At 41.9% G+C, this 22,585-nt stretch overlaps 1 protein-coding gene across 1 annotated transcript in view; it reads left to right on the top strand.

The window, feature by feature from the left end:
* The first annotated feature begins 1,039 nt into the window (after window positions 1-1,039).
* LOC126275742 (G-protein coupled receptor Mth2-like) overlaps window positions 1,040-22,585 on the top strand; it is a 178,491-nt gene continuing 156,945 nt past the window's right edge. The window contains exon 1 of the mRNA XM_049977227.1: window positions 1,040-1,293. Coding sequence (XP_049833184.1) covers window positions 1,040-1,293 — 254 coding nt within the window. The remainder of the gene's footprint in view (window positions 1,294-22,585) is intronic.

Below are 22,585 nucleotides of genomic sequence, written 5' to 3'. Positions count from 1 at the left end.
AGGATTCGAACCTGCGACCGTAGCGGTAGCGCGGTTCCATACTGTAGCGCCTAGAACCGCTCGGCCACCCTGGCCGGCTTTGAGCCATACATCGTGGTCATGGCTAGTCGCGATATTCAACCATAGCCGTTCATCTTTTATGTCCTGCAGACACTGTACATAGGCACTACCACCTTCCGCAATTTATATGTAAGCCACTTGCTGTCCTACCACATTCCACTTTGTACAACTGAAGCGACAGGCAGTACGCAGCTGTACTGGTAGTTCAGGTCTCGCGACGCACGCTCGCCTCTTCTCAGCGTACGGGAAAAGTAAACATATTTTAGTCATGTACTCTGGGAGTGATAACTTAATTCTGGTTGCATAATTCCTTTTGAAACTGTAACTCAAAATGTGTGACACTGCAAACGTTTCACGTCTGAAACTTCCTCGCAGATTAAAACTGTGTGCCGGACCGAGACTCGAACTCGGGACCTTTGCCTCGGTGCGGCACACAGTTTTAATCTGCCAGGAAGTTTGATATCAGCGCACACTCCGGTGCAGAGTGAAAATCTCATTCTCGTTTCACGTCAGTTTCACAGACGGGTGCCTCATACCTGGTCCTGGTCTTAATGACGTATTCACATCAGAAAGATGAGTAGATGTGATATATGAGACAAAGACGTCATGGATGAATGAAGTTGTGAAAAAGATTGACTGTGTCTGAAATGTAAGGAAGGGTTTGGCGGGGTTGGAAGAATGTGAAGAGGTGTGGAGCCGCCGCTTGAAAATTCCGCACGGGGCGGCAAAGTCCCTGGAGCTGGCCCTGATCCTACGGTAGAAGCGCGCTCTGCCTGACAGCTTACTTCGTAGAGATTCAGATATTATCGTGTTCAGAATGAACTTGTGGTGATGCCGCACGAAGCAGCTGCGGCCGCGCTGTCAGGCACCTACTGCGCAGGCGCTGCGGCGGCGTCTCCTCGTTGTCAAGGCGACGGCTCGCCTCCAAGAGCGCGCTACGCCAAGCTCGCGGGCAGTGCTTCTGCAACCGTGGAGCGCGATGGGTGTCCGGTGGTTGCTGCTGCTGCTCGGGTGGAGCCGGGCTGGCGGCTGCTGGCAGCCCACGGCGTGTCCCCACAACGAGTCGTGGCCCTGCGTGCCCAAGTGCTGCCACATGGGCAGCGCGTTCGACCACTCTTCCGGCGCCTGTCTGCCCTCCAGCGTGCCATTCGACCCCATTTTCGCCGGAGGACCCGACCCGGGGCCCAACTGCCTAAGGTGTAACCTCATCGTTGGAGAACCTTGCCCAGACAAGTGAGTAAAGAAGGATTGCTTCACTAGAACACGTTCTATACAGGGTGTTACAAAAAGGTACGGCCAAACTTTCAGGAAACATTCCTCACACACAGACAAAGAAAAGATGTTATGTGGACATGTGTCCGGAAACGCTTAATTTCCATGTTAGAGCTCATTTTAGTTTCGTCAGTATGTACTGTACTTCCTCTATTCACCGCCAGTTGGCCCAATTGAAGGAAGTTAATGTTGACTTCGGTGCTTGTGTTGACATGCGACTCATTGCACTACAGTACTAGCATCAAGCACATCAGTATGTAACATCAACAGGTTAGTATTCATCACGAACGTGGTTTTGCACTCAGTGCAATGTTTACAAATGCGGAGTTGACAGATGCCCATTTGATGTATGGATTAGCACTGGGCAATAGCCGTGGCGCGGAACGTTCGTATCGAGACAGATTTCCAGAACGAAGGTGTCCCGACAGGAAGACGTTCGAAGCAATTGATCGGCGTCTTAACGAGCACGGAACATTGCAGCCTATGACTCGCGACTCGGGAAGACCTAGAACGACGAGGACACCTGCAACGGACGAGGCAATTTTTGTGCTGTTGACGGTAACCCTAATGTCAGCGTCAGAAAAGTTGCTGCTGTACAAGGTAACGTTGACCACGTCACTGTATGGTGAGTGCTACGGGAGAGCTAGTGGTTTCCGTACAATGTACCATGTATCAGCAGCTGATTGCCTCCACATGTACACTTCTGCGAATGGTTCATCCAACAATGTGTCAATCCTCATTTCAGTGCAAATGTTCTCTTTACGGATGAGGCTTCATTCCAACGTGATCAAATTGTAAATTTTCACAATCAACATGTGTGGGCCCCATAGAATACGAACGCAATTGTGCAATCACGTCATCAACACAGATTTTCTGTGAACGTTTGGGCAGGCATTGTTGGTGATGTCTTGATTGGGCCCCATGTTCTTCGACCTACGCTCAATGGAGCACGTTATCATGATTTCATACTGGATACTCTACCTGTGCTGCTAGAACATGTGCCTTTACAAGTACGACACAACATGTGGTTCATGCACGATGGAGCTCCTGCACATTTCAGTCGAAGTGTTCGTACGCTTCTCAACAACAGATTCGGTGACCGATGGATTGGTAGAGGCGGACCAATTCCATGGCCTCCACGCTCTCCTGACCTCAACCCTCTTGACTTTCATTTATGGGGGCATTTGAAAGCTCTTGTCTACGCAATCCCTGTACCAAATGTAGAGACTCTTCGTTTCCTGTAACGAAGTGTTTGAAGTCACGCTGGTACGTTCTGTTGCTGTGTGTTTCCATTCCATGATTAATGTGATTTGAAGAGAAGTAATAAAATGAGCTGTAACGTGGAAAGTAAGCGTTTCCGGACACATGTCTACATAACATATTTTCTTTCTTTGTGTGTGAGGAATGTTTCCTGAAAGTTTGGCCGTACCTTTTTGTAACACCCTGTATAATATTGAATGTTGAGATCCCTACACACGCACCGAACGACCGACCGACAAATTGGGCTTGTGTATGCGTTTTGACCGACCGACTGACTTTTCTTGTCAAAAGGTCTGGCGGGTAGGACCATCCGACAGCCGACCCCCCACCCAACCCTACCTTGCCTTGAGTAGCACTGTTGTATCATTAGCCGGACAAAATTTCGTCTTTAGCCACTTCTTTTGGAGAAACGTAAGGACTGCAGATGTTTGTGGGACACGTAGTGCGAGGAGTATAGCAATACAGATGCAAAGAGTCCATAACGGTTTCTTATGGCACATAGAGAGAATAGCAGTCCGCCGACGTTCTTTATTTCTGTTTTAGGATTTTATTTCCGATACCTATCGGAATTGAAAACTAAAAGCCGAAATATCGATATTCAATGGACCTTAATTTATAAAACATTCTTGCTTAATTTTTATGTGTTTCCAGCCTACATCCAAGCTCTTTGCTACGAAGAGCAAAAGGGTGGGATAATTTTTACAGTCCTCACAATTGCTAAATGCTTAATTTCTTCTGTCTTGTATTTATTAGATGATGTGCGCCACCGCAATGTGTGGTCTACTCCTCGAATTTAAAATGAGTTTCTTTAACTTACAGATCATCTTTTATGCTTCATGCATAAATAAATAAATATTGTTTGTATGGACGACTTTTTATTTTGCTTTACCATGATATATTTCCTCTGTCAAATATAAGTCACGTTGTAGGTCCAGGAGTCATTTTAATTAATAATTGTGTGGATAAACAGCACTGAATCTGAGGTCCTGAAAATTACTGACAGTGGCTAGAAATAGATATATTGTCTTTGGTCGACGAGCTGTGTACATTCAGAGCTCGCGTAAAGATAAGTGTGTGTTGTGTAATAACTATTAATTAAGGTAATATTCTATCATAAATAAGTAAATTAGTACCTTTAGTAAACCATCTATTGAAGGTTTCATTTCTATTTGCGTATTTTTCGGAAAAAGAAAACATTTCGTAGACGCGAAGTTTTGTTTACATTTTCGTATACTGTCAGTTACCGGCTATTTTCAGTAAAGTATTGTTTGTGTTGTTAGTCTAGCTCATAAATAAGTGAAAAGTTCATGTAGTGTAGATGCAGTTCTTTGTTTTCGCTTGTCTCGTCACGTAAACAGTGCAAAGTTATTTTATTTGAAACTTTCGAACTAGTCTTTTGTTTACATACAGTGTGCGTACAGTGAAGTCCATTCAGAGTTGATTAGGTTATTTAAGTGAGTGCTAAGTCCGTGTCGTAAGCGAAAATAAATAACTTTTTACGTTTTACAAACACCTGAAGCGCTAAACGGTAGGCTCAATTTTTTCTGGTCGTAAATAACGATCACTCGTGTATTATGAAGCGTGTTAAGTGATTTAATTCTGTTTTTAAGAGTGTAATTGGCCTTGCAATGCGTGATAAGTGTGGATGTTGTCGTAGGATAGTCAAAGAGGGAGTGGTATGTGCAGACTGTGGGATGAAATTTCACTGGGGTTATTGTAGTGGGTAACTCAATGAGGCTCTCCCGTAGAACTGTAGGCTCTGCAAAAAAGACAAGATAATCGCTGAACAGGAAGCAAAGATTTGTGCCCTTCAGGCTGAATTGGATCACGCAAAATTGGAACTAGATAGACTGAAGGGGGAAAAAGACTGTGGGAATTGGGTAAAGGTAACTAGCAATGATCGAAAGGGGAACAGCTCACCAACTTCTTCTACATTCGAGCTAGCAATATCGAATAAATGTGGCTTGTTACCTGAAGTAGGAAGGTAAGAGCCTCAGACAGCAGTAGGTTACAGCATGGTACGCTTCCAGCCAAGGAACTCAATGCAAAAGAGAGTAGTAGCCATGGGAGGGGTGTAGGCCAGATGGTGCAGGAAAAGTTAGAAGCAGGGTACCAGGTCACAAGTATTGGGAAGCAAAATACTAGCCTTAGCCACGCAACGGAGGACGTAGGAAAATTGTGCACAGGTTTTGGCAAAGATGATCAGGTCATTATAGTAGGTGGAGCAGGAAATAGCCTGGCTAGGAACGGTAATTACAGAATTAGGGGTGACCTGGATAAAAATATAAAATTTAATCGACTCCATGATAAATTCATATCAGTACTTCAAGATAGTTTTCTGCACAAGCTAATCAGAAGAGACATGAGACAGCCATGTAAAATAACCATGGATCACTAAGGGAATTAAAGTATCTTGTAAAGGAAAAGGGAAATGTATCTTTTGGAAAGAACAAGTGAGACAAGAGACATAAGCAACCACAGAAGACGATAACATTACTATTGAGTTGAATGTAAGTGTTATTTATAACAAGTCACAGGTAGCAAATGCATTTAATAGTCATTTGCTAAACATACTAGGAAGCATAGGGACCAACAGTTCAAGAGAAAGGTGACAGCAATATGTTGAAGAAGTAAGTCTCATAAAATTATATCATATGAATGTACCATCAACTTCTACTTCGGAAATTAAGAGGGTCATACATTCTTTCAAGACTAAAAACTCTTCTAATTTTGATGGTGTTTCCAATAGAGTACTAAAGATTTGTTCCCACACAATAAGTCTAGTATTGTGCGAAATATGTCATGAATCATTAACTCATGGCATTTTTCCAGAGAGACTATAATATGCCATTGTTAAACCCCTCCTTAAGAAAGGTGGTATGGTCAGTAACTACCGACCATCATTTTCCAAATTTTTTGAGCAGGTGATGTATTTTATAATAGCATCTGACCTTGGCAACAATATCCTCCGAAAAACACAGTTCGGGTTCAGAATGCCATTTATGTGTTCACACCCCAGGTATTACAAGCATTAAATAACCAAATAGCACAGGTTGGTATATTCTGTGACCTACCCAAGGCATTTGAACATGTGAATCATAGTATACTCCTAGATAAATTGAAGTTTTATGGGATTGATGGCATAGCCAACCATTAGATCATGTCATATCTAACCAAAAGAATGCAGAAAGTGGTACTCAGTAGTAATTCAACCAACAGAATCCAGGGCATAATTCTGACTGGGCAGAAATCACGTAAGGGGTTCTGCGGGGCTCAATCTTAGGTCCATTGCTTTGTCTCATACATGTATATAGTCTACCATCTAATGTACAACAAGTAGAATTAGTCCTTTCTGCAGATAACACCAATATTGTAATCATTCCCAGTATACATACAGAAATGGTGAAGAGAATTCTAAAAAGTTTCATTGACTGGTTTTCTGAAAATGGTCTCATCGTGAATTACTCACAGACACATTATATTCCGTTCTGCACCTCTAGGGATACTGCACCAGTGATAACTGTAACAAACACATGGTGATGAATTAATACGTAGGGTGGAAACTTCAAAATTCTTAGAAGTCCATGTTGATGGGAATTTAAAGTGGAATAATCACGTTTTGCGACTCCTAAAACAACTTAATTCAGTCACATTTGCGCTTACAATCATAGCAAATTTTGGGGAGAGAGAAGTCAGTAAGTTGACATATTTTGCTTATTTTAATTCAATAATGTCATGGAATAGTGTTCTGGGTCAACTTAGCTTTAAGAAAGAAAGTCTTCGTTTCCCAAAAACGTGCTTTAAATATAATATGTGGTGCTCATCCGCGATTATCTTGTAGACATGTTAAGTTTGTTGTAAATAATCGCTAGCCGGTGTGGCCGAGCGGTTCTAGGCACTTCAGTCTGGACCGCGCTACCGCTACGGTCGCAGGTTCGAATCCTGCCTCGGGCATGGATGTGTGTGATGTCCTTAGGTTAGTTAGGTTTAAGTAGTTCTTAGTTCTAGGGGACTGATGACCTCAGCTGTTAAGTCCCATAGTGCTCAGAGCCATTTGAACCATTTTTGTAAATAATCCACTACAATTCAAAGGGAACAATGTGGTACGTAATTACAAAACTAGAAGAAAAAATGACATTCACTACTCAACATTAAGATTGTCTTTACCTCAGAAAGGAGTGCACAATGCTGCATCAAAAAATTTTAACCACTTACCCAGTAATATAAAATGTCTAATAACACAGCAAGGTAAAATTTGACAATAAATTGAAAAAGTTTCTCTTTGACAACTCTTTCTATTCTGTAGAAGAATTTTTATGTTTATAATGTGCAAAAAGTTGGGGGATACGAGTTGCTAACTATATCTCTATATCTTGTTTTCTTTTCGGGGAAAAAAATGAATAAATATATGGTGATCTTTAGAGTACAAATAGATGTAAAAATTAATTTGCAATATGAATGTAAAATGACTCGTTCCACATCATGACAATTTATTTTGCAAAATGATCCATGGAACATGAAAGTAATTAACTATCTAGTAATATAGCAAACAGCCTCTCATGAATGTGTTATATTTCGTTAGGAATGATTTTACGATGATCAGCAGCTCCGAAATGCACGATTCATCCACGCTTAGATAATTACGAAAATCACCTGCTCCCATTTTCTTAAGTAACAGAACATGCATGAATTTCTTTCGTTGCATAAGACATTTCTTTCTCCACAGCTACCGCTCAGGTTTCTGGGTCTTATTGCCTCTAAAACAGCCTAGGATGATTTCCGTTTTAGTTTGTGTGAAACCACGCGGTATCTCGTTGAACATAAACTCAATGAACAGAAGATTATCAAATCACCACAAGACTGCAGTGTAATCGCTGAGTACCATTGGTAGGAATGTGTGTAGGATGCCGCACAATTGATCGGTCAGAAGGTCGCCCGATAAAGTAGTGCATGTGTAGAGGGGTTTAGACTCGACCACGATACAACTTCATCTGTGTTTCTGTGACTGATATGAAATCGTTTACGAAAGCTCCTTTATAATAAGCGTGTCAGTTACATTGAAAATGTCTTGTGCAGCATACAATATTTATTTTTTCTTTCTTGTAATAAAGGTTCCTACACTGTCTGTTCTTTCTTCAGTGGACAAGAGTGATAACTTCGATAAAAATATTCTGTTGGTAACAAGTAATCGTTTTGACAGTGACAAAGTGTTTGTTTTGGAGCTTATCTTAGTTTTATCATGGTTTGTGCATGTTTCCGCGTGTCATACGGTGAATCAAGGATACGTGGACCATTAGTAATTATATACACACAATAACAATGTATCCATTTTATTTGGACTGTTGAGCTCCGTGGCCGTGGATAATGATATTTTACTATAAAAATACAGCGAACAGCCACCTTTTTAATACGTTTTATTTATGCCATAAATAAACCGCATTAAAAAAAGTGGCTGGTCGCTGTATTTTTATAGTAAAATATCATATACATACAAGCTGTATAAAACAGAGTTCTCGTACCCGTAGAACCAACATTTGACACAGACAGCAGCAAGTTTTATCTAAGGCGCTACTGCCAGTCAGTGAAAAGAAGCATAGGGGATTCTAACTTGAATTGGTCAACAACAGGAATACGTACCTGTCTGCAAATCATTTCATTTTGAAAGCATGGAATGCATCACGTTATTTATTAACTGGTATTTGAAACGCAGTAGTATGAGAAAATGGAAAGAGAATGTTCAAATTAAGACACTAACAGTAGTGTCGGCATCAACATTGACTACCCTTGAAGTACCGACAGCAATTGCGCGCTATAGCTAAAGAGATCAAAGCAATACCTATTCCAAGCAAAATTCAGTCTAATCGAAAGCGACGAACAAATTACAAAGTTGACCAGTTTCTACTCAATTTATTATGCGTAGAAAGTTAAAGATAAACTCGAAAGGAACATTATTTCCTTTAGTGGTAACGTTTCGATTGTAGCCAACAACGCCCCAACTTGGAATAAAAGAATGATACCAAAAGTGCGGTTCCATTGGGCTTTACTCACTAAAGGGAATTATTTTTAAAAAACTCAATCTAATCGCTGTTTTCTTGGTCTTACAGTTGTTAGATATATACTGAATAATCTAAATATTTTAAGAGGATTATTATGTCGTAGCACAATGCGGCCACAGATTGCGAAATAAATGTATGCACTACGTTAACTCAAATTCGTGTGCAGCTAGCGACAAGCACAGCTTCATGTTGCAGGTCACTTGTTTGGCACTTGTCAACTGTTTCGACGGAGTTATCGGCTCCCTTACTGTTGTTTACTTTGTTCGTCAGCGTCTCGCTCGCCAGTCAGCTAAAATAACAGATAATGTATTTATTTCCTGCATAATATGCTTTGTGTGTTTCTTCGGAAGAAAAATAGAATTATCCTTGAGTTACAGGGAAATGTGACAACAATCTGAACAGTATGAAATGATGTTGCCAAGTTTCTTCGCAGACTGTTTATTAACAGTAGCAAAGTTGAGTTGAGAATGTTTATGTCCAGAACAGACAAAAAATTGGAAATTTGTGGTAAGGTCTTATGGGACAAAACTGCTGAGGTCATCAGTCCCTAAGCTTACACTCTATTTAATCTAAATTAAACTAACACACGCTAAGGACGACACACACACACACACACACACACACACACACACACACACACACACACACACACACACACACGTCACCTAATTTCCGTTAATTCCGGGGAGGGGGTCGATGATCTCTGACACCACGTTCACTGACATGAAAGTGGCAATTGGCCCTGAATAAGGAAAAGTGTGAAGTTATTCACATTAGTACTAAAAGAAATCAGCTAACTTTTGATTACGTGATAAGTCACACAAATCTGAGGGCTGTAAATTCGACTAAATACTTAGGGATTACTATTACAAATAACCTTAATTGGAACGATCACATAGATAATATTGTGGGTAGAGCAAACCAAAGATTGCGATTCACTGGTAGAATACTTAGAAGGTGCAATAGGTGTACCAAAGAGACTGCTTACACCACTCTTGTCCGCCCTATTCTGGAGCATTGCTGTGCGGTGTGGGATCCACATCAGTTGGGACAGACGGATGACATCGAAAAAGTTCAAAGAAGGGCTGCTCGTTTTGCACTATCGCGATATAGGGGAGATAGTGTCACTGACATGATACGTGAGTTGGAGTGACAATCATTAAAACAAAGGCGTTTTTCGTTGCGACGGGATCTTCTCATGAAATTTCAATCACCAGTTTTCTCCTCTGATTGCGAAAACATTCTGTTGGCACCCACCCACCTACATAGGGAGAAACGATCATCACGATAAAATAAGAAAAATGAGCACTCAAACAGAAAAATTTAAGTGCTCGTTTCACTCGCGTGCCCTTCGAGAGTGGAACGGTAGAGAGACAGCCTGAAGGTGGCTCATTGAACCCCCTGCCATGCACTTTATTGTGAATAGCAGAGTAATCACGTAGATGTAGACATCTCAGATGTGTTCGATAGGGTTCATACCTAGCAAGTTGTGGAGCCAGCACATCAATTGGGAAGCACCACTGTGTTCCTCGAACTACTCAGTCAAACTCCTCACCTTGTGACATGGCGCATTATCCTTCTGAAAAATGCCACTGCCGTCGTGAAACATGGTCGTTATAAGGGGGTGCGTTGTATGCAGCCAGTGTACGATACTGTTTTGCCATCATGGAGCCTTGCTGCACGAGCTCCATTGGACGCCTGTATGCCCGCGTGAATGTTCGCCGGAGTATAATGGAGCCGCCATCAGCTTGTGTCCGTCCTGCAGTACAGGTGTCAAGGAGCTGCTCTCCTGGAAGAAGACGGACTCGCGTCCTCATATCAGCATGATGGAGGAGGTATCAAGATTCATCAGACTATGCAGTGCTGTGCCACTGCGCCAACGTCTAGCGCCGGTGGTCACTTACCCATTCCACTCGTAGTTGCCGATGTCGTGGTATTAACGTCGGCACATACGTGGGCCGTCGGCTCCGGACGCCCATCTTTAGGAGTGCTCGGTACACTGTGTTCAGATACACTTATACTCTGACCAGCATTAAAGTATGATGTTAGTTCCGCCACAGTTCGCCGCCCAGCCTACGACGGCCGACATCTGTAATTAGGGGCCGGCCGGGGTTGCCGAGCGGGTCTAGGAGCTACAGTCTGGAACCGCGCGACTGTTAACGGTCGCAGGTTCGAATTTTGCCTCGGGCATGGATATGTGTGATGTCCTTAGGCTAGTTAGGTTTCAGTAGTTCTAAGTTCTAGGGGACTGATGACCTCAGAAGTTAAGTCCCATAGTGGTCAGAGCCATTTGACCATTTTTGTAATGGCGGGGTGCAGCCCAACCCCACGACGTCTGGACATGGTTTCACCTTTGTTTCGCCGCAGCACTCTTCCAACAGCCGACAAGTCTTGCAGTTTCTGAAATGCTCGCGCCGAGACTCCGGATCATCACAATCTGCCCTCGGTCAAACTCAGAGAGATCGCGCGCCTCCCTCATTCAACACACAGATACAACGCTCGCTGAAACTACAGTGTGTCTGATTAGCAGTCATTCCTCGCCAGGTGACGCTGCTATCGCCTGGATAGGTTAACATCGTCAGTACGTCGGGTGTCATAATGTTCTGTTTGATCAGTGTGTTTAGCTGTGAAGCATGGGCCATACTGAGGTCGGGTGGCCTGTGTGCCTCAAACTATAGAGATAGTCGTACCGCAGGTGCAACCAGGAGAGAGAGGCATCTGGAGACGTGAAACGTGTGGTTTTTGAAAGGAGAGGGGAGGGGGCGGGCGGCCTTTAAAGTAGTTGCATGCGCAACAATCTGGATGATTGACGAGTCATGCAACATCCGCCTTCATGGCTTTGCTACACTGGTACTGCGAACTGTTGAAACCAAGGAGAAACTACAGCCGTTATTTTACCAGAGGATATGCAGCTCTGCGGTATGATTGAATGATGAAATCATTGGCAAAATATTTCGAAGCAAAGTAGTCCATCATTTCGATCTCCGTGCGGGGACTACTGAGGAAGATACTAATAAAAACAAAACTAGTTTATCAGAGCGTGGAATATTGGTTCCGTTAATCGTCAATGTGGGCTAGATAATATGAATATGGAAATGGATAGACTGGGGTTATAGTGGAAATTAGTGAAGTGGAGAGAGGGGGCAGATAGAACGGCGCTTTTGGAAAGGTGTGTACAGTGTTATAAATACAAAATCAAATACAGGTAATGCAGTAGAAGGTCTAATAAGGAAATGGGATGGAAGGTAAGGTATTGACAGCAGAGTGAACGCCTTGTGGTAACAAACACACAAGAAGCCAATACGAACTAAAGGAGCACAACGCTATCTTGTCGAATGTTGGCAATGAGAACAGTGGCTGTAGTACAGTAATCAACTTTACAATTTAAGAGCAAACCGACACAAGCATGGCTTAAAATTCATTTAACACATTGGCAGTGTCAAGTTTGTTACAAATCCATCTTCAGATGGCTCTTGCAGGTTTCCTTGCTTTCCTGCTGGAACCTCCTGTATTTGTTACTGGTCTGGTGCCCTAAGATAAAGCTTTACGTTCACAAATTGGTAAACTTACGAGATTTTCTTTTTGACCTTGAAAGAAACATTCATTAAATGATTTTGAAGTTAGAAAACATGGAAAGTGGCGAAAAATGAGGTCACAGTATTTCTGTGTCACTAATTCATCCTCTATTTGTGTTGCACATTTTATAGTTAACACATTTCTTCACGTGCACAATGTGAGCGTAGTTTCATTATGTGTAACCTACTGTAATACAGAATTCCGCTTTTATGCTTATGCTTCCTACCGACGTGTTTAACTGCTAACATTTTTTCAAAATCCTTCAGAAGGTATTCTAGAATAATATCTCAACTTAGCAAATACTATTAAACTTCTGATTTCAGAAGAGTTTCTCTACTGAGAATTGCATTAACGTGTTCACTCACCAAATTTTACAGTTGTTAAACAATAAATCAGGGACGACTGGTACTGCCTGCGACCGATCCAAGACATTTGGCTGTGTGAATCCTGTACTCCCCAAGAGAAAGTCAAGTTTTATGCGACTAATGGTATAGTCAATCAATGGATACCATATTTGACAGAAAGTTGCACTTAGTAAGGCATCCAATATAGTCCGGGAACGTAATTCTGACTGGGGAGAAATCACGTATGTCGTTCGCCAAGGCTCAGTCTTTGGTGCATATGTAAACTATCTTCCATCTAACATACAACAAACAGAGTTAGCTCTTTTTGCAGATGACTCTAATACTGCTATCAGTCCAACCATACATACAGACACAGAAGAAATGGTAAACAACATTCTCAAAAGTATCAGTTATTGATTTTCTGACAATGGTCTCCCCCTCAATTTTAAAAAGACATAACATATTCCGTTCTGTACGTCTAGGGTTACTACACCAAAGATAAGTGTAACACATGGCGAGGAAATAATAAATAGGACGAAAAAATTCTTAGTTATCCACATTTATCAGAATTTAAACTGGAAAAGGCATATTTTGAAACTCCTAAAACAACTTAGTTAAGCCACATTTGCATTTAGAATCACTGCAGATCTTGGGGAGAGACAAATCGGTAAGGACGACACATTTTGCATATTTTCATTCAGTAATATCGTATGGAATGATGGTCTGGGGAAAGTCGTCTTTAAAAAAGAAAGTCTTCATTGCTCAGAAACGTGCTGTAAAAATGTTGCCTGGTGCTCACCCTCGATCATCTAGTAAACATCTGTTTAAAGAGTTGAGTATTCAGACTACTGCTTCACATTATATTTATTCCCTCACGAAGTTTATTGTAATTAATCCACTGCGGTTCAAAAGGAACAATTATGTACATAATTACAATAACGCAAGGAAAAATGATATTCATACGTCTTTAGCACAAAAAGAGGCGCACATTGCTTGCTCAATAAAATAAAATGTCTACAGACAGCAAAGTAAAATTTGAAAGCAAACTGAAAAAAATTCTTCGTGACAGCTCCTATTCCAAAGAATGATTTCTATTACAGTAATTTGTAAAAATTGGTTGGTAGAAATTACTCACATCCGTATATTTAAAATAAATAAATAAAATAAAAGAACTTATAGATATTCAGCAGGTAGCCATATTTCCAAATTTTCGTTGTGTATGTGTACTGGCTCGTTCCACATCATTACGATTTATCGTGTAAAATGATAAATGGAGCACCTACCTAAGTTACCGCATCACGTGCCCACGGAGCCACCGCGCAGCAGTCGCTGTCGCTGTGGGCCGTCGACGGAATGTTGTGTTTCATCACTGTACGCCCCCCGCCAGTCGTGAAGGCGAGCTGAGCAGCTACAGCAGTGGGGCGTGCGCTGCTTCGTAGACAAGTATCGTAGATGCTCATCGGCAGTGTTATGGAGAACGTGTGAGAAGCCTAAAGTTTCACAGCCATTCTTAGTGTAAACGAAGAAAGTCGTGCTCATTACTTGCTTCCAGTAACCGTGAATTGCAGAAATTTTATCGCTTTTCTACACAGCGGTTGGCATAAGCCAGAATGATTTACATATCATAAAAAATATTCAGCTTACTTTGTCATTAGCTGCTTTTGCCGTCGATTCGCCATGACGACAGTTAAAATAATTGTCACGGTGAACGTCAGAATGAAAATAACACAGCGACGGGTCATAATTCCTCACAATAGTTTTATCGTGCACTGTACCGTCCATATCACATTTAAAAGTTGGAACTAGTTTCCTTGTAACATCTTCAGAAAGCAGTACAAAGTAACTGAAAGTGAAAGGCATGAAGCCTACTTGCTTTTACTTCTTTCAGTTGCTTGCTTTAAGATGACACAAACTTTTAGCAATTTATATAAATTTTTCGCTCGTTCATTACCGAAAGAGCGTCGAGAGGAGACGAGATGACGATGAGACAGTAACTAAAGGTTATTCTGTCTCCGTGTCACACTGTGCAGCGTGATTTTCCTAGATCGCCGCGCTGCACCTCTTCCAGCATAAGGAACATGCGGCTCTCCCATTCCACCAAGTGTGTGTGTGTGTGTGTGTGATGCATACATGAAGACGTTACGCCCCTGGGCAGTCTGATGTGTCTTCTAAAAATAAATCTCTTGTCCTATGTGTGTGTTCCAGTTTATCCCGATTTTCTACTGTTATTAATGTCCCTTGTTCCATAGATCAAATTCATAATAAATACTGTAATGTGAAACATGTCAACAGAACAAAGAACACTTACATAAGACTTAAAATAAGCATATAGGGCTATTTAGTTTCTTTAAATGACTTTCTTGGTTCGAGAATATCTCGACAGTATAGAGGTTAAGGAGAAACATCTTTAATCTACACTTGAAAACACTTCTGCTATCTGTCAGACATTTTATTTTCTTCGGTAGATTTTCCAAGTGTTTTATAGATGCATATTTTATTTCTCTCTGTGCCAAACAGAGATTCGTTAAAAGGTAATGCTGACCATTTTATCTTCTAGTAATGTACTTGTGAATACATGTTACTCTCAAACTTAGATGTATTGTTACAAGATTTCATAAGGGAATATACGTGCTGTGACGCTGTGGTTAACATTTCCAGCTACTTAAGGAGATAGATGCAAAATGTAGATGTACGAGATCATCCACAATTTTAATTACTTTCTTTTGTGCAATGAATACTTTTCGCCTAAACCAGAAGTTACCCAGAACATTGTCCCAAAAGAAATCAATGAACGAAAACAAGCAAAATATATAGACGCACTGTTTTCTGTATTCCCAAAGTTGACAATTATTCTTATGGCAAAAGTAGCCGCACCTGCACGTTTCATCAGGCCTACGATATGGTTTTTCCAATTTGTTTTCGTTTATATGCATACCAAAGAACATGAAATTTTCTAACCTGTTTAGCGCTTCTTGTTGGTCTACTATGTTAATAGGTGGTGAGACATTTTTGACAGTACAAAACTGAATGAACAGCGTTATTTCAAAGACTAAAACTAGCCATTTGTGCAAAACAATTCACTAGCTTCCACAAAAACTTCATTTACTATTTCATCTGTTGACGCTTCATGTGGACAATAATGTGAAATCGAATGACTCCCTTTGAAATACCCTGTACTATAGCTAATTTCGAAATTTGAACATATTCAGAGGCTTTCACGCAGGTAACCCTTAACTACATTCTTTTGTTTCCGGTTCCATTCCTAGTGCAACTTCGCCCATCCGCCGTGTCGTCTTAGTGCCTTTGCATTGTGCTGGCGCATGCCAACCACCGACCATTGTTTCCGTAGGTACGTGCTAGTTAGAATAGTAACCAATGCCATGAAGCTGGAAACGTTACTTTCCTTATTTATCATGACAAACTGTTTTTGTTTGAGACAGATAGGAGCGATGTTTCATCAATTATCAAAATTTGAAGTTACACTTAGCTAGTAAAGACTCCTGACTCAATAGATACACCAGATTCTTTTCAAGATGCAGCTGAATTCAGTGACAATGAAACAGAAATGTCCGATCTTGAAACTGACAGTCAAATAGAGTTCGATGAAGAGGCTGAATAAGGGAGTGTTTGGGAAGATAACTAAGAAATTGTAAAATAATATTTATAAGAATGAGATTTTCACTCTGCAGCGGAGTGGATGCTGATATGAAACTTCCTGGCAGATTAAAACTGTGTGCCGGACCGAGACTCGAACTCGGGACCTTCGACTTTCGCGGGCAAGTGCTCTACCAACTATTTTTTTTTAATGTCGTTTTGTTCGTTGCATCTGCTCAGGGCGGACGTCGTAAGACATCCGTTTAGGTTCGTTGTTGATCGATTAACTCAGTTTTTTATTACAGAGGGCAGCTAACCCTCTGACCGAGCACGCTGAGCTACCGTGCTGGCGCGGGCAAGTGCTCTACCAACTGAGCTACCGAAGCACGAGTCACGCCCCGTCCTCACAGCCTTACCTCTGCCAGTACCTCGTCTCCTACCTTCCAAACTTTCGCAGGAAAGCTGTGAGGACGGGGCGTGAGTCGTGCTTGGGTAGCTCAGTTGGTAGAGCACTTGACCGTGAAAGGCAAAGGTTCCGAGTTCGAGTCTCGGTCTGACACACAGTTTTAATCTGCCAGGAAGTTTCAGTATTTATAAGACTAGCAAGATGGTGCATAGAGATTTTACACAACTCGACGTGGCATTCATCAAAGCAAGTAACAAAGAAAGGAAAATTAATTACGGGAATTTCTTAGGAACTTGCGTACTATAACGGATAAAGTTCTTTGCAAAAATTTTGGAAGTGGTGTCAGGGTCGACGAATCTACAGTGCAAGCCCAAGCGGGACGAAGTCAGCCAAAAAATATCGAAGGCGTCACGAGGCCACATACGCACGCGTCAAATACATGAAAACTACCAAAACATGTTCTAAATGAGGAAAATACTTGTGCGAAATATATCCCGTTGACGAAAAGCTAAGTCTTGATTGTGATGAACGAAAATAAGTGCTTAGTTGAGTCATTCATGTATCCACTGTCACCTTAACTTTTTTTCTTTATAATGTACTAAACTGATAATTATTTAATCTGAAAACGTACTTCCGAACATTATTGAAGTAGATTTGTTTTATTTTCTAAGTTAAAAAAAGTGGCCAGCGTCAATATAAGAGCCTTAATTCATTATAAGATTGTTTCTTTTCTCATTAAGATTGATTTTTCATAAATATAAGACTTCCCTTTATTGATTATTCAGCAACAGTTTAGAGTAACATAGGAGTCGACAAGTTTCAGATTTTTTTTTTTTTTTTTTTTTTTTTTTTTTTTTTTTTTTTTTTTTGTGTGTGTCGGAAACTACCGCACGAAGTTACTAACGCCAGTCTACATAGCGAAAGTAGTTCATGGTTAATCCTCGTTACTGCTGCTTAAGGATCAAATAACAAATTGTATGTAGGAAGTGCATATACAGTACAGAGGTGACGAACGAAGCGACAGGCTGAGATACGCCGAGAGGGGATGAAAGCATGAAGCGGAGCAAGTCGTCGCTATTCCAGGAAGAGAGAGACTGCTCTAAAGACTTTCACTCCTCGCTAGTTAGGCCAGGGTGAAATGATAAATGAACGCTTCTAAAGACGTGACCTGCAAGCCTAGTCAGTCGCACTCATATGGGGCACTGCTGGCAGCGCGCCGTGCTGTAGGCGCAACACCGACCGCCTACCGACTGTTTGCATGAAAATACTGCGCCGTTAAATCAAACTGGCTCGCTGATCTCTTAGTACTGTTCCTGGTCCGTAAACATTGGAGACATGGCGGTACTGCGTCGCTGAGCACTTTACAAGTAATTAATAGGACAGGTCTGATGGTCCTTCAAAGAAATTGCCCAACTAGTTGGACGTGAGAGATCCGGCTGCTGTGGCCGAGCGGTTCTAGGTTCTTCAGTCCGGATCCGCGCTGCTGTTACGGTCGCAGGTTCGAATCCTGCCTCGGGAATGGATGTGTGTGTTGTTCTTAGGTTAGTTAGGTTTAAGTCTAGGGGACTGATGACCTCAGATGTTAAGTCCCATAGTGTTTAGGGCGATTTGAACCACTTGGACGTGAGAGCAGATTGTATCTCGGTGTCGTTTACGGTCATCTGTGAGAGCTGCGTGAACTAGGACGAAGGGATGGCGGTTATCGCTGGAACAATCGATTTCAGTCATCTGTTTTCTCACGCCAGTTTCACCGCTCAAAACAACCGGTTCCTGAAGTAATCGATTTTCGGTTTCTTGTTTCTATTTACTGTAACAAACGTAGAAATCGAACAAAGATTGAAGAATTTTTACTGTCAGTTTCGTGACATATAGAATCAAAATGTTAACTGAGCGAATAAGGGAGAACTTCGTCCCTCCGCCGTTCCACGCCATTCTCGAAAAGTGGTAAGAGGTTGAATACTAGAAAAAAATCACTAGTATTCTCATATTGATTGTAATTTTCTGAAAGTCTTTTCAAAACACGTGTTGTACTCAGGGATCACATCAGTATTTGGGAATTACTAATAGTCAGTGCTAAAGGGTTGAAGAAGTCTGTGTTTAGTACTAACTTGTCTGTTTTCAAGGGCTGTCAAGCACAAAAATGGGTAATCTGTAGACGCCGACAGCAGATCAGCTTTCTGTTTTTATTGTGCATTATTAATGAATAGTTGTTAGGTTTTCTACTGTTTCCATAATCTCCTTCCTCTTCTATTATTTCACAAATGGCAGACACATTTTACCTTTTAAAGCAAATGAAGCATTGTACTGCATTGTTAAGTCACTTGGTAGAAATATTTCCTGACTAGGTAGGGGGGTGCCATTCTGCAATACAATGGATATCCGGCGACGACAGCGAGAAACTGCCGTATAGGCCAGATGGTGGCAAGTCTGGCACACTGTACACACATGCGTTCCTTAAGTCACGACATACGGCAGCAGGGGCTTGTTGTGTCGGCAATTCTGAACCAACACTTATCTCATGTGCTTGTTGTCTGTTTCTGTAGGCATTGTTACGAAAATACCACTGATCGCTTTCCCCATTTTCTGGAATAGCACAATATTTTAAAAAAAAATGGTTCAAATGGCTCTGAGCACTATGGGACTCAACTGCTGTGGTCATCAGTCCCCTAGAACTTAGAGCTACTTAAACCTAACTAACCTAAGGACATCACACACATCCATGCCCGAGGCAGGATTCGAACCTGCGACCGTAGCAGTCGCACGGTTCCGGACTGCGCGCCTAGATCCGTGAGACCACCGAGTCCGGCAATATTTCAAAATAACGCAAATTTTGTGCATAATAATTACTTCCTTTTTTAAGAAAGGTTTATTTACAAAACGGAAAATTTTAGCATTGTTGCAATGACTAATTGATATTTCGGTTTTTTCTCGGGTATTAGAAAAGAAATAAAGAAAAACACTTGTTATAACAGATATCAAACAAATACCGAAAAATGCCGGTTATTCGGAACCAAAATACAGGTATCGGTTTTAGAAGGTTGGCTTTTCCCATCCCTACCAGGAGGGCGGCAGCTGGCGGAGTGCACCAGGCAGCCGCAGATGCGGGCGTCGTGGTATAGAAAGCCGCATCCTGCAATGACCGTATCCCCGCTGGTGTTTGTTGAGAGAACACTGAAAAATGTAGACTGTGTTAGAGGCATGGTGTAGCCTACGATATTCCTGCCCGCCAGAGACATGTGCTCTTTCACTAAGACAAAGTCAGTGGACACAGTACTCGTCTTAGTTGTTACAAATATGTTAGTAACATGTCCCGGCCTGCACTGTCACCTGAGGTCTTCCATACATGGGGTGTGACGATAAGATGTACGTTGACTGCAAAACGCCTTGATCAGTTATGACAATAGTTAGCAGTTTTCTGTAATACAATCTCAAGAGCATGCAAAATACTGGAATCGTCAAAGGTAATATCTTCATAAGTTTCTGACCGTGCGGATATGATAGAGAACGAAGTGGAGGTACCAGAAGGTTATTAGACCCATAAGCTGAAGGATGGCGGTTACACCGCTTGCCTAAAGATCATTTCCGTAAATTAAACCAGGTTTCGTAGAAGTCAGACGAGTTCAACGAGCCGGCCAGTGTGGCCGTGCGGTTCTAGGCGCTTCAGTCTGGAACCGCGTGACCGCTACGGTCGCAGGTTCGAATCCTGCCTCGAGCATGGATGTGTGTGATGTCCTTAGGTTAGTTAGGTTTAAGTAGTTCTAAGTTCTAGGGGATTGATGACCACAGATGTTAAGTCCCATAGTGCTCAGAGCCATTTGAACCATTTTTTCGAGTTCCACGAAAATAGATCAGTTCCCTTTTTTGTAAATAAAGCCTCCTAGATCGCTTAATATACGTATTTTTCATTATATTACCTCGAAAATGTAATATTTTGTAATATGACCAATGTTGAAAAAATATACTTTACAAAAGAGGGGAACTCTATCCGGAGATTCGCCGATTACGAAGTTTGAATGCTGACGGCTTGACCGCCTGTTGAACTTGTGGGGTGATGCTAATATTGGTAAATCTACATTGATCGTGAGTATAATTAGACGTTATAAAGTGTTTATGCCTATTCCTGATCAGTTTGGTTTTTCTGGTTATGAACCTGGCCGCACTGAAGCGATTTTATATGAGGAGTTTGATTGGTGCATATGGAGTAATTTTTCATATATTTTGAAACGAATTGTCGATGGCCGTTGTGTTAGTATTAATGTGAAGAACAAGCCACTAATGGATATTGAACACCGTGGTCTTGTTATTTTTGTTAGTAATGAGTTTTCCATTGGCGACGAAGCATTAATATCTAGGCTTAAAGTCGTCAATGCAGATTGTCATAGTATTCACTGTAAGCAAATTGGTCCTGTTAAGGTCGAGGATGAGGCCCTCGACACGAGCGCAGAGGCGTGTATTTCGCTTGCGGAGGAGAGCGATCAAGAGGAGAGTTCTGAGGAAGTGGCGCCCCGTTACCGTAGTGCAGTGGCTGGGCGCGGCCTCCGACGGAAGACACGTCATCTGATGGCAATTCTTCCTAGATCTATTAAGCCTATGTGTGTGTACATAAAGCATTTTAGGCATAATTGTCTTCAAGTATTTTAATATGGTGCTTGGTCGAACGATCGTGATTAACCTCGTGCTCAGTCGCAACGCACTGGTACCTATTCGTCACGCAAAACCTCGCTTGCGATTTTCTCGAAATTGCGAAACCAGTACGATTTACTACTTGCACATTATATTGTCACAATGGACTACTGAAAGTGTACAAAGTTTGAAGTAAATGTGTAGTCCGAACGTCGTGCCCTCCCCGTGTTGGAATTTGTAAATCTTTGTTTGAGCAAAGCATATGTCTGCGTGGGATGTCAACTGTCACAGTTTCACAGGAGCTCTTCTACGGCCCTTCGTGGACTAGCACTCTCAGAAAAAAAAGAATATCCGGAGAAGCAGTCACAGCCAAGGGCACTGTTTCCAGAATACACCCTATGTTTCGGAAATTGCGGTGTCGTTCAGGAGATATGGTGCACAGCCATACAGAGGGCGCTACATGGAGAGACTGGCCTCCAGGGAGGCGCAGCGTTGTTCTGTAGTTCTGGTCAGACGCACAAAACGCGGACTGTTGTACTTGAGCCTTTTTCTCGCGCAGATAGTTCGCAAGTGAACGACAAACCGCCAATCGCAAATAGGGCCGGAAGCGGGGTTCGACTTGGACAGTTTGTACGAACAGTTACAGTACCAGCAACGAGTCTCAGGACGACATCTGGACGTATCTATATTCGCTGCCCGAGTGGGCCCAACTAGACATTCTACCAGCTGTATTGGTCATCGCTCACTTGTTTCGGGAATATTGTACAGACAGCCCTCAGCAAATAGTTTATCATTTCTGGGTGTCTGACTGGGTTTGTAAGGGAGAGCGAAGGAGAAAGTCTTTTAGCGTTAAACGTCCAATTGATGAAGAGGTCGTTAGAGACTATTGAACTGTTTCTGTTATCTTCGCCAAACGCTACTGGTGTCAAGAACTCTCAACCACCTGAAGACCGAGGGGCGTTCAATAAATGATTCAACAGTTTTCTGAAAGCAGTTGGTTTTATTGAGGATTCCAATACACCATATTATGCCCCACCCTTTTGGCAACAAAACCTTGTACAGCACTTCCACGCATCCTTTTCACATTCAAGATTCTAATTTTAAAAAATATTATAAAATTTGTTCATTTGTGTTAAGTTTGGCTGGGTGAAGTTTACCTAAAACTATCTGGCTGCGTGCCCCGTGACGAGGCTGCATAGGTACTGTGTGCAAGCAAGCCACCTCAGTAATAACAACTACGAAAGGCGTTTAATAAGTAACGCAACACATTTTTTTCTCCGACAGATTCGACTGAAAAATGCGAAATTTGTTGTGGGACATGGTGGAATATTTCGTTTCACCCCTATAGTCTTATGAAGTTCCGATAGGTGACGGTGCCGTACACAGCCCTCAAA

The sequence above is a fragment of the Schistocerca gregaria genome, chromosome 1 (genome assembly GCF_023897955.1).
Source record: "Schistocerca gregaria isolate iqSchGreg1 chromosome 1, iqSchGreg1.2, whole genome shotgun sequence".
NCBI lineage: Eukaryota > Metazoa > Arthropoda > Insecta > Orthoptera > Acrididae > Schistocerca > Schistocerca gregaria.
Note: the sequence above shows the minus strand (reverse complement) of the source record. Positions and strands in the feature narration are given on the sequence as shown.